The sequence below is a fragment of the Lissotriton vulgaris genome, chromosome 1_2 (genome assembly GCF_964263255.1).
Source record: "Lissotriton vulgaris chromosome 1_2, aLisVul1.2, whole genome shotgun sequence".
Taxonomy (NCBI): domain Eukaryota; kingdom Metazoa; phylum Chordata; class Amphibia; order Caudata; family Salamandridae; genus Lissotriton; species Lissotriton vulgaris.
This window is the reverse complement of record NC_141686.1, coordinates 221,581,349-221,596,556: the sequence shown is the minus strand read 5'-3', so window position 1 is coordinate 221,596,556 and position 15,208 is coordinate 221,581,349. Positions and strand designations below refer to the sequence as shown.

The 15,208-nt window shown below is 44.3% G+C and overlaps 1 protein-coding gene across 1 annotated transcript; it reads right to left on the bottom strand.

Moving 5' to 3' along the window:
- Nucleotides 1-5,609: 5,609 nt before the first annotated feature.
- LOC147735067 (olfactory receptor 5M5-like) lies at nucleotides 5,610-6,566 on the bottom strand. Its single transcript, XM_086952593.1, has one exon. It carries the CDS (start codon nucleotides 6,564-6,566, stop codon nucleotides 5,610-5,612), a length of 957 nt encoding a protein of 318 aa, XP_086808719.1.
- Nucleotides 6,567-15,208: the final 8,642 nt, after the last annotated feature.

The window sequence follows — 15,208 nt, the reverse complement described above, 5'->3', positions numbered from 1 at the left end:
GATGATGTTTTAGACAACAACAAAGTTTCGTCTGCAAACATCAGAGCGGGCACCCACCCAGTAGCAATCCTGGGGGCGTCATTGTCAGTTACACCAATTAAATGGTCCACAAGACCATTGATGTAAAGACAAAATAATGTTGGAGCCAGGACGTACCCCTGGCGTACGCCCTTTGAGACAGGAAAGCGTGCCGACAAATCTCCATGCCTCCCACACCTGACTTGGGCATAGTTGCTAGTGTGGAGTCTTATTAGGATGTTCAATAGCTAGGGCGGGAGACCCAAGCCTGCTAAAACTTTCCACAGCTTTTCCCTTGGAACAAGGTCAAAGGCGGCCCGCAGGTGAACAAAGATGAGATAGAGGTTGCCACCCTCTACTCTTACCGTTTTCCAAAATAAAACCTGCAGCCGAAATATTTGATCCAAACTTGAAATGCCAGACCTAAACCCGGCCTGAAGTATAGTCAATATCTAATTTTCCTCCATCCAGCCCTGGATTCTATCTAAGATGATCCTGCCCATTAGTTTTTGTGTTGTATCTATAAGACTAATGGGTCTATAGTTAGATGGAGTTAACGGGCAACCTTTCTTATGTATGGGGACGATCTCAGCTCCAAGCCAGGTGCCTGGCGGATCGGTCCCCTTATGAATCGCATTGAATAGGACAACCAAATATGGTGCCCATATTTTAGGTTGGGACCGAAATAAATCCCCGGGCATTTTGTCTAGGCCTGGGACTTGTTAGGTAGTAGTATACTCCTGGAAGGGTTTGGGATTGGGAAGGGGTATGGTCTCTACATCCAAGTTAGCATATAGTGCTCGAAAGTGTGCTTCCCACACTGATGACGCTATGTTCGGAATTAAAGCCGGGCCTCCCCCGCCCACACCAGAGCTAACAATAGCCCAAAACGACTTGGGGTCCTTATGTATAAGTGCTGATCTAAGTTCCTCACATCTGTTCTCCTCCCAGTCCTTCTTTCCCCTGTTGATAGCCTTTTTATAGACCAGTCGTAATTTCTTAATACTGGTTCTATCTTCAGCTTTTATTGCAGAAAGCAGATCTTTTTTTGCTTTCTTGCAAGGGGTGTTATACCAGGGATGTGTCCTGGCCTGGTGGGATTTTTTCCCTCCTACAGGGCAAATTACATCCGCAAGCCTGACGACCAGCTGCGTGTGAATTTCCAAGGCTCTACCCTTGGAATCTGGATCTAGGTTCTTATTACCTATATCCCCCATATCAGAAAGCAACGGTTTAGCTATCTGATATATTTCAGAAAGGACCCCTGGCCCACGAGGACCCCGACCGACCCGCCTGACGTACTCCGCCGCCACCCTCACCGCTCTCAACACCGGCCGACTCCCAGAATGCCATCAAGCCACTCCACGACGTACCCACGGACCTTTCAGCTGCCACACCTGCAAGTTCACCTGCATCCGGACCAGCCTCGCACCAGCACCCGCCAAGTCGAACAGCAGCAGCACCCACCTCAAGTGCATCCTGCTCAACACCCGCTCCGTCCACAGACACGCCATCGAACTCTGGAACCTCCTAGACGCCACAGCCCCTGACGTTGCCTTCCTCACGGAGACCTGGATGAACGCCTCTTCAGCTCCCGACATCGCCATCGCCATCGCCATCCCAGAGGGCTACAAGATCGTCCGGAGGGACCGAAACGCCAACCAGATGGGAGGAGGCATCGCCATCATCCACAGGAGCACCATCCGTCTCACGACCAGCACCGACAACACCCTGACCAGCGCCGAACACCTGCATTTCCAGATCCACACCAACCTGAACACCACCCTCAGAGGCACCCTGATCTACCGACCCCCTGGACCACGCACGCAATTCAGCGAGGACATCGCCGACTTCGTCAGCCCGCATGCCCTCCCCTCCGCTGACTACATCCTCCTGGGAGACCTCAACTTCCATCTGGAGAACAACAACGACCGCAACACCAGCACCCTGCTCGACAACCTCGCCAACCTGGGACTCTAGCAACTGGTGTCCACCCCCACCCACCTCGCCGGACACACACTCGACGCAGTCTTCTCTTCCAGCACAGACATCGACTTCAGCCACGCCACAGAGCTTCAATGGACGGACCACAGCTGCGTCCACTTCACCTTCAAGAGAACGACGACCCACCAACACCAGCAACAGGCCGCCCGCAGAAGCTGGAACAAGATCACAGCAGACCAGCTCGCCACCTCCCTGAGCCAGCACCCTCCTGCCAGCTCAGCGAACCCCAGCCAGGCCGCCGACAACCTCACGAAGTGGATCAGCAACTGCGCGGACGAACTCACCCCACTGAGGACCCCGCCTAGCAGACCCGGCAGCAAGAAGGCCCCATGGTTCACTGACGAACTCAAGAGCTCCAAGAAGAACTGCCGAGCCCTCGAGAAAGTCTGGAGAAGGGAACCGACACCGGACAACAGGACCTCCTTCAAACTTGCCACCCGGAAACACCACCAGCTGATCCGCGCCGCCAAGAAAACAGCATTCAAGGACCGGTTGGACAACAACGCACACAACTGCAAGGAACTCTTCAACATCGTGAAAGAGCTTTCCAACCCCAGCGCAGGAAACAACGACATCACCCCATCGCAAGACCTCTGCAACTCCCTCGCTTCATACTTCCACAACAAGATCGCGGACATACACAACAGCTTCAACAACCAACCAACGCACACCATGACCGAGCAACCACCCCCCACCACCACCCTCCACGCCTGGACCCCGATCAGCACCGAAGACACCATCCGCACGATGAACTCCATCCACTCCGGATCACCGACCGACCCCTGCCCTCACCACGTCTTCAACAAGGCCGACGCTGTCATCGCACCCCACCTGCGAGACATCATCAACACATCCTTCGACACCACCATCTTCCCTGAGAGCTGGAAACACGCCGGACTCAGCGCTCTACTCAAGAAACCAACAGCGGACCCCACCGACCTCAAGAATTACCGCCCCATCTCGCTCCTCCCGTTTCCAGCCAAAGTCATCGAGAAGACCGTCAACAAGCAGATGGCCGCCTTCCTCGAGACGAACGGATCCCTCGACCCCTCACAGTCCGGCTTCCGAGCCAACCACAGCACCTGAGACCGCCCTCATCGCCGCCACCGATGACATCCGAGCCCTGATGGACAATGGAGAAACAGCGGCCCTCATCCTCCTAGACCTCTCCGCGGCATTCGACACGGTCTGCCACCGCACCCTAGTATGGCGCCTCAGCAACATCGGAATCCAGGACAAGGCGCTGGAATGGATCATCTCCTTCCTCGACGGAAGAACACAGAGAGTCCGCCTACCACCGTACAAGTCAGAGGCCTCCGAAGTCATCTGCGGCGTCAGGATCATCTCTGAGCCCCACCCTCTTCAACGTCTACATGAGCCCCCTCGCGGCCATCGTACGCAAACACAACCTCAGCATAATCTCCTACGCCGACGACACCCAGCTGATCCTCTCCCTGACCAACGACCCCGCCGCCGCCAGAGCCAACCTGCACGAAGGGATGAAAGAGGTAGCCGAGTGGATGACGACCAGCCGCCTGAAACTGAACTCGGACAAGACGGAGGTCCTCATCCTGGGCTCCTCACCCTCCGCCTGGGACGACTCCTGGTGGCCTCCCGCCCTGGGCACCGCACCCAAACCGACAGACCATGCACGCAACCTGGGCTTCATCCTGGACCCCTCCCTCTCCATGACCAGGCAAGTCAACAACGTCTCCTCGGCGTGCTTCAACATCCTACGCATGCTACGGAAGATCTTCTGGTGGATCCCCACCGAGACCAGGAAGACCGTCACCCAGGCCCTCGTCACCAGCCGACTGGACTACGGCAACGCCCTCTACGCCGGTACCACCGCCAAGCTCCAGAAGAGACTCCAGCGGATCCAGAACGCCTCAGCCAGACTCATCCTCGACATCCCACGAACCAGCCACATCTCCGGACATCTGAGAGACCTTCACTGGCTCCCCGTCAACAAAAGAATCACCTTCCGCCTCCTCACCCACGCACACAAAGCCCTACATGACCAAGGCCCGAGCTACCTCAACAGCCGAGTCAACTTCTACGCTCCCAAACGCCACCTCCGATCAGCCAACCACACCCTCGCCGCCGTCCCCCGCATCCGAAGAGCGACTACAGGAGGAAGGTCCTTCTCCTACCTGGCCGCCAAGACCTGGAACTCCCTCCCTCCCGACCTGCGCCTGACCCAAGACCACCTCTCCTTCAGGAAGAAGCTGAAGACCTGGCTGTTCGAGCAGTAGCGGCACCCTCCCCCCCCCCCCCCCCCCCCCCCCCCCAGCGCCTTGAGACCCTACAGGTATGTAGCGCGCTTTATAAGTGTCACTGATTGATTGATTGAAAGTTTAGTGGGGGAGCCCTGAAAATGGGGCCATTTAACCCCCAGCCTATTATTTGCAATCAAAAGAGGCGGGAGTACGCCGTTGGATTCCAGAGCAGGGTTTGTTAGCCCAAAACTCCCAGGTTTAAGTGTTAAAACAAGGGCATTGTGATCACTATCTTGTCTTGGATGAACCCTAAATTCCAGCAACCTATCCCAGGGTTTAGCTTCCATCATTATATAGTCAATGATAAAAGTTTGCTCTAATCTAATAAATGTAACTGACCCCGGTCTGTCAGGCTCCAACCGCCCATTACACGCCCGCAGAGACGTTGTAAGGGAGTATGATTTAATTTGAAGGACCAGTGGGGTCCATGCTCTGACAGGAGAAAGCTGGGGGTCAGGAACATCCCAGAACTGGTCCTCATCGTCCAGATCTCCCATATCTGCACTCACAAGGAGCTCAAACTGACAATTAAAATCGCCTCCGACTAATAGGGCAACTGAGGGGTCAAATGACTGTATGAACTGCTTTAATGCATCAATTGTGTCAGATTCCTGCCCACTCCTAAGTGGCTTTGAGGAAATATTTAATATGGCCACCTAGGGCATATCTTGAGGGGTTTGAAGTACACACTGGACATCTGCCCCTAGTTGTTGCCAAGATATCAAAAGTAGCGAAGCCGGGCCTTGCACTATCCTCCAGTGCCCATGTTTCCTGCATCAGGCAGATGTCATGCATTGCCATAAAAGAGCCCCACTCAGGTAAGGGCAATTTGTTTTTCATCCAGGCCACATTCCAGGACAATATTTTTATGCTTCCATCAGCTACCCCAGTACTAGCTGATGATTTACCCTTATTTTGGTAAGGCCCAGTAACACATTAGGATCTTGGGCTGTGGTGTCTTTTCCCTTACCTCACCTCTAGGCGCCCACATGTTGCATGTTTTCCCACAATTTCATCCCACCCTCTGTGATCAGATATTGAGCTGTTATTACATTTTATTACTGACGTATACTAAGGCAATAGTTTCATAACCTGAGGATTGAGTTATTAAGTCCAGTGAGTTAGATGAACTTAGATCAACATGAATAATCAGCTAGGTGGACTTCACACAAGCTAGTTTACCTAACAAAACACAAATCAATACTGGAAATAGTTCACTGAAATACTTAATAGATCAGACATTTTTACATGTCTTACTTTGAACAAGTATTACTCTTTGTGAGGTTGAAAAGTTTACAAGAGTCACCATCAGAGTTTCATAAATGTGTAACGCAGGATCTTCTTTAGAGCTTCTTTCACGTCATTGTTCCTCAGGCTGTATATCAGAGGGTTCAGAGCAGGAATTATCACCGTGGGGATCAGACCTATCACTTTGGACTGCTCCTCCGAGCTATTTGTGTTAGGCTGAGCCTCCATTAGGAACCCACTTCCGTAGAAGAGGAAGACACAGGTGAAGTGGGAAATGCAGGTGGAGGCTGCTCGGCGTCTCCCTGCGGCATCACCGATTTTCAGGATGGTGCGGACAATGTACCAGTAGGAGACAAATGTAACAGAAAGAGAGCTCAGTACTACAAAGGCAGCGAATACATAACGAACCAAGTCATTTATTGAGACGTCAGTGCAAGACAGCTTCAGGAGTACAGGGTAGTCACAGCCAAAGTGGTTTATGACATCAGGACCACAAAATGATAGCCTATAAAGACAAACTGCATGAATCAGGGAGTGCAGAAAACCACCTATGTATGAAGCGACAATTAAGCGCACAGACAGCCCAGTGGTCATAGTGGTTGTGTATTGCAATGGGTTACATATAGCAGCATAGCGGTCAAACGCCATTGCTGCCAACAAGAAGTATTCAGTGCTTCCAAAGGCAGCGAGAAGGAAAATTTGAGTTATACACCCATGCAACATGATTGTTCTTTTCTCATTTAGAAGGTCAACCAGCAACTTGGGGGAGAAGGTGGTTGAAAGCCCTACATCTAAAAAGGCGAGCTGGGTGAGGAAATAGTACATGGGTGTGTGAAGTTGTGAGCTGAGCCAAACAATGACCTGGATGCAAACATTGCCCAGCAGAGTGAAGGTGTAAACTAACAGAAACAGAATGAAGAGCAGCACTTCCATGGTTGGCTCTTTGGTGAGTCCTAGAAGGATAAGCTTGGTCACACGACTTCCATTTACGGGTTGAATTGTTTCGAATGTTAACATCGATCTGAAAGAAAGAAAACATAGAGCACAGATGTCAAATTCACATACACAAAACCTGAGCACTCACAATCCTCTGTAATTCCATATGGGGCTAATCATTAGGGTTGCTCTCTTTCTTGGATTAAAAGATCTCTGGGACACAGTGGGTCTGGAATTCTTACCCTGACACTTCACCTCTAGGCAAAATGATCAGGTGTTAGTGTCTGAGACCGAACATAGAGAAAACCATGCAAAGATTTATGAAGGCACACTGATTCACACCTCTTACTGACAATTAATCGATTTACAGGGATAATTCCATGTCTCTCAGATTTAAGACTGACCATGGCATCAGCGATTCTGGCGCAGGTCACCAGGTCAAATTCTGGAAAATTGGTAATGCATCCCTAAGTCAGTTCAAAAATGAGATTTTCAGAATGTTGACTTGATCCTGCAGAAAACAGACCATACGATAAAACTTTGCTTAAAAATATTTAGGCAATCAGCAGTGCTGTAAATTAAATAATTTGTGCCCTATTAATCACAGATGACTAGTGAACTGTTTTACCTATATTTTGCAAAACATTCTTTATAATGTTGAGGAAACAAAATGAATAAGAAAGAAAAAGCAGAAGAGACAAGATAAGTAGAAAACAATGACAGAGTGTATGGCAATATACCTTCCGCTTAAACAAATAGCACAAACGGTATACTTTAAACAATGTGTTAATGGTGAATGGTCTTTTATTATTTCTGAAATTTTTTTGGGGTGGGCGTTAACCTACTCAAGGAATAATAATATTAACTTGTCAGGGTGAACCCCAAAGTCACTAAATACACCTTAGCTCAACACCCTTTTGTAGTAATGGCACAGGATAAACAGAGCTATCGTTGTGCACTGTGTAAAGTAAGTATGCAGTACCCAAGCAATAAATAGGTCAAACCACCAAAGCTGATAAAAGGATAGACACAGAAATGAAAACATTGCAATGGGGGAAATTGGAGATATGAATTAAAAAAAATGTAAGTGAAAATATTGCCAATAAGCACTAAAAGCCAATGATAGTATATGGAAGTGGTAGACTAGGAGATTTGTGAAATTGTGTGATAAAGCACTGTGATACTTCTAACGCCCTAATAGGTTTTGGGAAAAGATGGTGGCCGGCTAGGAGGCTCGGTCGCGAGCTCCTCACCCTAAACAGTAAGTGAGAAGACCCAGCGCATAATGAAATGCTGATCCTACACAGAAGAAAGTGACACAACATGCAGACAACCAGGAAAAACCTGCTGAAGTCATCTTACCTTAGAGTCCAATGCAGAGACCAACACGGACTCAGGGAGCAGGCTCATGGTTCAATCCAGCTCCGAAGCGAAGGGGCGGGGAGAGGAAAAGAAACTCTGGAGGTAGTGCCCTGTTCTTCGGGATCAAGGAGGGAAGAGACAGCGGTAGATGGTGGCAGTGTGCAGTGGCGTGTGAGGCACTGGGTGCCACATTCCTTACATATTTTTCCCCACATTACCAGAGCGGAGTGCCGGCAACACCAAGCAACACCAAGCAACCGAGAGGAAAGCGATAGGCATAGCACAATTTACGAGTGTACCATGGCATTTCCAAAGTTGAATTGAGAACTGATAGAAAGGTGGAGTGACAGCAATTTCAGCGCGACCGCACTTTCGAGGTGTGGTCTGAAGCGGCTAAAGCACTCCAGAAGAGCAGGAGTTTTACTGCACGATTGATAGAGAAGGCGAGAGTCTCTCAGCAGTCAGCTACTCCATGGAGAACTGGACCCCAGGACACCAACTTTATTGGGGTAAGTGAAGACAAAGCTCTAAGCTATCTTATAAAGAGTTTTCCTAAACTAGGGCAAAACGAATACACCCATATACTATTTCTTGCAAAAGGTAAAGAGCAAACCTGGACTCAGGGTGAAGTGCTGGTGGGGGTGCAAAGGGTGCAGTGGGAGGAGAAGAACGCAGAGCTGGATAAGCGGGAGACAGAAGGGGCAGATGAGAAGAGAGTGATAAAGGGAGTGCTAAACCCAAAGTATGAACTCCCCCTCAAGGGTTGTCCAACATAAAAAAGCCATTAAGAGAACAAGGGGAAGGTACAAACTACTCTTTGAGTAGAGCTACCCTGTCAATTTACAAATAAGGAGAGCAAAAACTAGACATATTACGTCCCCTGATGTCCTAAAATTGTCAGGCATATCAACCCCGATTGTCCCAAAAAAGCACTAAAAAGAAAAGGAAACTGAACGTAACTGGAAAGCTGCAATACCCTGCATCTAGAGCAAGCCAGGCCAAACTAATAACACCTGGGCTGACAAAACAAAAGGTAACCCCCTCACTAAAGTCCTATTTCAACGTGCAAGAAAACTTGAGAGATAACTTGGAAAAGGGGGAACATCAGAGTAAGATCCGGCCTGATAATCAGAAAGAGCCATACAACGAAGAGACATTGGTAAAAATGTCAAAAGTAAGCACTAGCAACAGGTATGCTGTTTTAGAAGCATCAAATCAGCAGGAGATAGAAACCGATGCCCACAACCCCACCAGATAAACCAGAGGAGCTTACAATGCCGTAAAGGAACAAGGATTGTCTGGAAACTATGATGACTACCATGATGGGGGAAATGAGATCGAATTTTGAGAAGTCAGAAAGGAATCAGACAAAAATCCACGAAGTGTGCCAAGAGATGGACCAAAAGATAAACAGTCTTATGGAATGAGTAACCTCAGTTGAGCTGGAAGTTGAAGCCTTAAACAAAAGAGTGGAAGAAAATAAAAAAGAAATAGACCAACTCAAGACCTCCGAAAAAATAGACAAAGTGGTCTAGGACAGGTTGGAAGCAATGGAAAATCAAGCAGGAAGAAATAATCTAAGAATCCTAAATGTACCTGAAGGCCTAGAAAGTGAAGATATTAAAGCATTTGTAATCAAGCTACTAAAAGACACACTACCTTGGACAGAAACCGTTGACCTGGCAGAGGATATTCAGAGAATTCTCCGCTACCCATTTGGCAGAAACAAGATCAGAAAGAATCCAAGAAAAATCCTCATAAACTTCAAGAGCTACACGCTGAAGGAAAGAATCTTGAACGAGGGCCTGAAAGCTGGCTGGTTTCAGATCAAAGATTGGGCTTTCAGAATAAGGTCAGATATCTCCAAGATAATGCAGGACCGGCAATGGCAATTAGGCCAGTACATGCAACAACTAAAGACACTAGGAGCAACAGTTCAAATGCGTTTTCCAGCAGCATTAAGAATATTGTGGCAAAATAAAATGCATAACATCAGAGACCCAAAGGAGGTAGAAAACTTTATTGAACAAATCAAACCACAAAAGTAGGATCAGTGTAGTATATTGTGGAAGTATGTAAATTAAAAGGGGTGAGGAACTCAAAGAGAAAATGCCCTGAAAGGAGTTAAGGGAGACTTTTCCAGGGAGGGATAGAAAGAAGGGGGAACCACTAGAAAATATCAAATAAAAAATTAAAAAGAGCACAAGGTGGAGAACAAGATGGGGAAAAAACGATGTCCAAAGAAAGCAATATGAGGTAGAAAGTGCCCCAAAAAAACGCAAAAATATCATATGGGGAAGGAATATCAGTTAAAATATTATCATATAATGTGAATGCCCTCAGATTGAGAAAAGGAAGGGTTAAAATATTAGAGTACCTGAAACTAGTGGACTGCGACATAATAATATTACAAGAAAACCCTCTGCTTAAAGAAGAATGGGAAAAATTCCTTAAACATCAAAAGTGGATAGCTAACGGGGTATGTCCAATCCAGAATTGCACTGTAAAAGGAGTCGCAATCTTAATCAAGAAATCAAGTAGAGCCCAGATTCAAGAGGAAGAAGTAGACAAAAAGGCTAGATGGGTAGTGGTGAAACTAAAAATACGCAGTATTAGATATACAGTAGTTGGATATTACAGCCTCAACCAGGACGATCCAGAGCCTCTGCAAAAACTGTACTCACAACTCCTAACTGCACAAGCTCCAATAATAATGGGAGGGGATTTAAACATAATTCTACACCTTAAAAAAGATAGATTCCTGCCCAAACATGGTCCGAACTTACCAAAAATGAGGGAGTGGGTGAATCACTGTAATAAAGATCTGGGTATGGTTGATATATGGAGGGAGAAAGGAGGAAACTTTAACAAATACACATTGCAAAATAAAAGGTTGGGGCATGCATCAAGGATAGATTATTTTTAATAGACAAGAGATTATCAAAAGCAACAAAAAAGTGGAACATATACCAGCTCACCTATCGGACCACTCAGCTGTGATCCTACATCTTAATTGTAGCGAAGAAATGCTTACACATAGAGATACAGAGGAAGGAGAATCTTCCTAGATACTGGCTGCTTAGAAAATCTGGCAAAAGGATTAAGAAGAAACTTCGACGCTAACTGCGTGGTAGGCTTTCAAAGCCTATATTAGGGGCAAATTAATCAGTCTTGCCGCCTACAAAAACAAAACCAGAAGAAATAAGATCCAAGAAGAGGAGAAAGGTATAGTAACCTTAGAGCTTGAGATTAGTAGATCTGCAAGCCTTGAAGCACAATCTAGACTCAAGGAGGAGAGAGATAAAAAGAAGAGCTGGTAGATCTTAAAAGACAAATGGGGCGTGAGCAAAATAGCCCACTATGAGTATGGTGAAGGATGTGGGAAGCTGTTGGCGTGGAAGCTCAAAACTCATGAAACAATAAATAGAGTAGAAAAGATTCAGGTGGGAGAACGAAAATACATGACAGAAGAGGAGGAAATCAGAAAGGAATTTGTAACATTTTTTGGCAGCCTCGACACTGAGGAAGAACCACCCACGGAAGAAGGAAGAAAAGATACATGTACTAAAAAAAATAGCTCTCCCAAAATTCTCACAAGAACAGAGAGACAGGAAAAAGAAAGAAATAAGCAAGGAAGAAGTGTTAGGAGTGCTAAAGAACCCAAGGAAAAGTAAAGCTGGCAGGTCTAGACTTACTCCCAAATGAGTTGTACAGTTATCTGTGCAAGGAACTAGTAATTCCAATGGCGGAACTGCTTAATGATATGGTACACAGACAAAATATCGAGTTCTAAATTTCAATATACAATTATATCGAAGTTTAAATATCGATGGGACAAAATATCGAAGGTAAGTAATATCGACAGTCTTAATATCGATATTAGTATGATATCAGTAATATCGAAGTTTTAAATATCAATGTCAATAATATCGAAATAAATAATTTCGATGTTACTAATATCAATTTTTAAATAAATGTAGTGTATATTATATTGTATTTATTATGTTTTATTATTTATTTTTAATGTAATTTAATTAAATATTGACTTTTACTACTGTAGCGGGTTGTGGGTTTATAGGGGAATAGGGTGGGAAGTAATTTAATTATGGTAAATTAATTATTAATTAGTAGGAATTATTAATTAATTAATTGAGAATTAATTTTTAATTAATTTTAATTAATTGATTAATTGATAAATATGTTCTGTAGCGGGTTATGGGTTTATAGGGGAATAGGGTGGGAAGTAATTTATTAATAATTAATTAATTAATATATGTTTGTAAATATTTTAATTAATAATTAATTGGTAATTAATTTATATTAATTAGTTAATTAATTAATATAATTTTGTACATATTTATAATTATTAATTAGTTAGTAATTAATTAATATTAATTAGTTAATTACATTAATTAGAGTATTTTTTTATATATAATTTTTTGTTATTCTTAATTAATTATTTGGGAAAAAATATTATTAATTATTAAATTAAAATAATTACAGCTAATGTGCTAATATATTTACTTTATTGTTATTGTTAATTAATAATTAATTGGTAATTAAATAATATTAAATAATATTAATTAATTTTGGGTAAAGGAGTATTTTTAGGGTTCAGGGTCAGTTTTCAGTTTTTGGGTAAAGGGGTATTTTTAGGGTTCAGGGTCAGTTTTCAGTTCTTGGGTAAAGGGGTATTTTTAGGGTTCAGGGTCAGTTTTCAGTTCTTGGGTAAAGGGGTATTTTTAGGGTTCAGGGTCAGTTTTCAGTTTTTGAGTAAAGGGGTATTTTTAGGGTTCAGGGTCAGTTTTCAGTTTTTGGGTAAAGGGGTATTTTTAGGGTTCTGGGTCAGTTTTCAGTTCTTGGGTAAAGGGGTATTTTTAGGGTTCAGGGTCAGTTTTAAGTTTTTGGGTAAAGGGGTATTTTTAGGGTTCAGGGTCAGTTTTCAGTTTTTGGGTAAAGGGGTATTTTTATGGTTCAGGGTCAGTTTTCAGTTCTTGGGTAAAGGGGTATTTTTAGGGTTCAGGGTCAGTTTTCAGTTTTTGGGTAAAGTTTTTGGGTAAAGGGGTATTTTTAGGGTTCAGGGTCAGTTTTCAGTTTTTGGGTAAAGGGGTATTTTTTAGGGTTCAGGGTCAGTTTTCAGTTTTTGGGTAAAGGGGTATTTTTATGGTTCAGGGTCAGTTTTCAGTTCTTGGGTAAAGGGGTATTTTTAGGGTTCAGGGTCAGTTTTCAGTTTTTGGGTAAAGGGGTATTTTTAGGGTTCAGGGTCAGTTTTCAGTTTTTGGGTAAAGGGGTATTTTTTAGGGTCCAGGGTCAGTTTTGGGTTTTTGGGGTACAGGGATATTTTTAGGGTTCAGGGTCAGTTTTGGGTTTTTGGGGTACAGGCGTACAGGGTAAAAATATTTTTTTTTACATTAAATCAATTAAATGAAATTAAAAAAAAGAAAATTACATTAAATTATTAAGTGTTTTATTTATTTTAAATGTATATGTATTCGTTTTTATTTTGTTTTAATATTTTTATTTAATATTTCTAAAATTATATGTATTTTAAAATTATTTTTACATTATTATTAATACATTTAAAAAAACGATATTTTTAATTTCGATATTTTTGTACTACGATATTATTTTTTCGATATTTTTGTGCTTACCTTTATGAAGATATGACTCCGATATTTTTGATGTCGATATTTTTGTGCCGATATTTTTGTATTTCGATATTCTGTCTGTCGATATTATGTCAAACATTCTAATGATATATTTCTAGCAGAACAATCACTACCAGACTCTGGGAATGAGGCAACAATAAACATAATAAGCAAGCCCCGGAAAGACCCAACAAGAACTGAATCCTACAGACCAATATCTCTCCTAAATACAGATTACAGGGTGTACACACAAATTCTAGCCAAAAGACATGGGGAGATTGCAGGCTCAGTGGTTCACGTGCACCAAAAAGGCTTTTTTAAAGGACGGCACATACAAGAGTTAACACATGAGCTTGTCGTAGCAATTGATATTGCAACTCATTATGATACATCATTGTCTGTCCTGACCCTAGATGCTGCTAAAGCATTCGATAGGGTAAGCTGGTCCTTTTTAACGGCCACCTTAGCGAAGTTCAACCTACGTGAGATATTCCAAGAAGCAATAAAGCAAATATTTAAAAATCCAACAGCAAAGGTACTAGTAAATGGAGTAATAACCAACAGCATAAAAATAAGAAGAGGGTCAAGGCAGGGATGTCCCTTATCACCCCTGCTATTCGACTTATATATCGAACCACTGGCAGAAAAAATAAGGTAGGACACAGGAATTATCCTATTTAAATATCAAGGATGGGAGAAGAAAGTTGCGCTTTTTGCAAATTTGCAAATACAGGGGAGTGACTATTTAAAGAGAGATTTCTTCAAGTGTCCTTGACGCTTCACAGACCCTGAAAGGATCCTGTATGAGGCACAGGCACAAAAAATGGAACAGACTTAAAGGGAGATGAAGTCAGGCCCAAAAGAAGTCCAGCAAAGTCCAGAGTGCATAGACAGTAGGAGTGTAGTAGTATCTGTTTAGAATCTCCTCTCACAAATAATCTAGGAACCTACACCCAGGTAAGCCCTTAAGTACCCTAGAAAGAGGGTTGGGAAGATTTAGGGGACCCTCCCAGAGAAGGGTCTGGACAGTGGGGAGGTAACTTTTTGCCCAGTTTCACACCAGAGAGGGGGCCAATGGCTCCCGAACTGGACTATGCACAGGAACACCAAATGTGCCTCTTATGCAGACCAAGTGGTGCTGGCAAGCACACCAACCCTATCCCATTACACTAAATCCAGTCTGGGAGGTGGTCACACCTCCTTCTTATCGAGATTGGCTCAGCAGCAGGAGGGCATAATCATGTCTCTGGTCACCAGCAGCCATTTTATGCTGTCCGGGATAAGAAGGCTGGTACCAGGAACACTGAGAGCCTAACGGAGGGCTCTTCCAGTGCTTGGAATTGTACCTTTCACATTGTTTATGGTGTGGGGTATGATTCCAACAAGTTTGATACCAAACATGATAGGATTTGTTACAGCCGGTTTTGAGATGGCCATCGTATAATTATGTGGTGCCCCTCTACATGATATATTGCTGCTTCACTGACAACCTGGGAGAATGGACTCCTTAGGCTCCCATGGATGGCATAATGCATTCTTCAGCCCATGGGGGACCTCTGGGGTAGCTATGCCCTTGGTACCTTAGTACCATATACTGGAGACTTTTAAGGATACCCCAGTTTTCAATCTGGGATGTACCTAAGTACTCAACACAACAGTCTAGTGAAAAAGCAGATAGACTGGGGTCCTAATTAGCAGGATCCCAGTCAGACT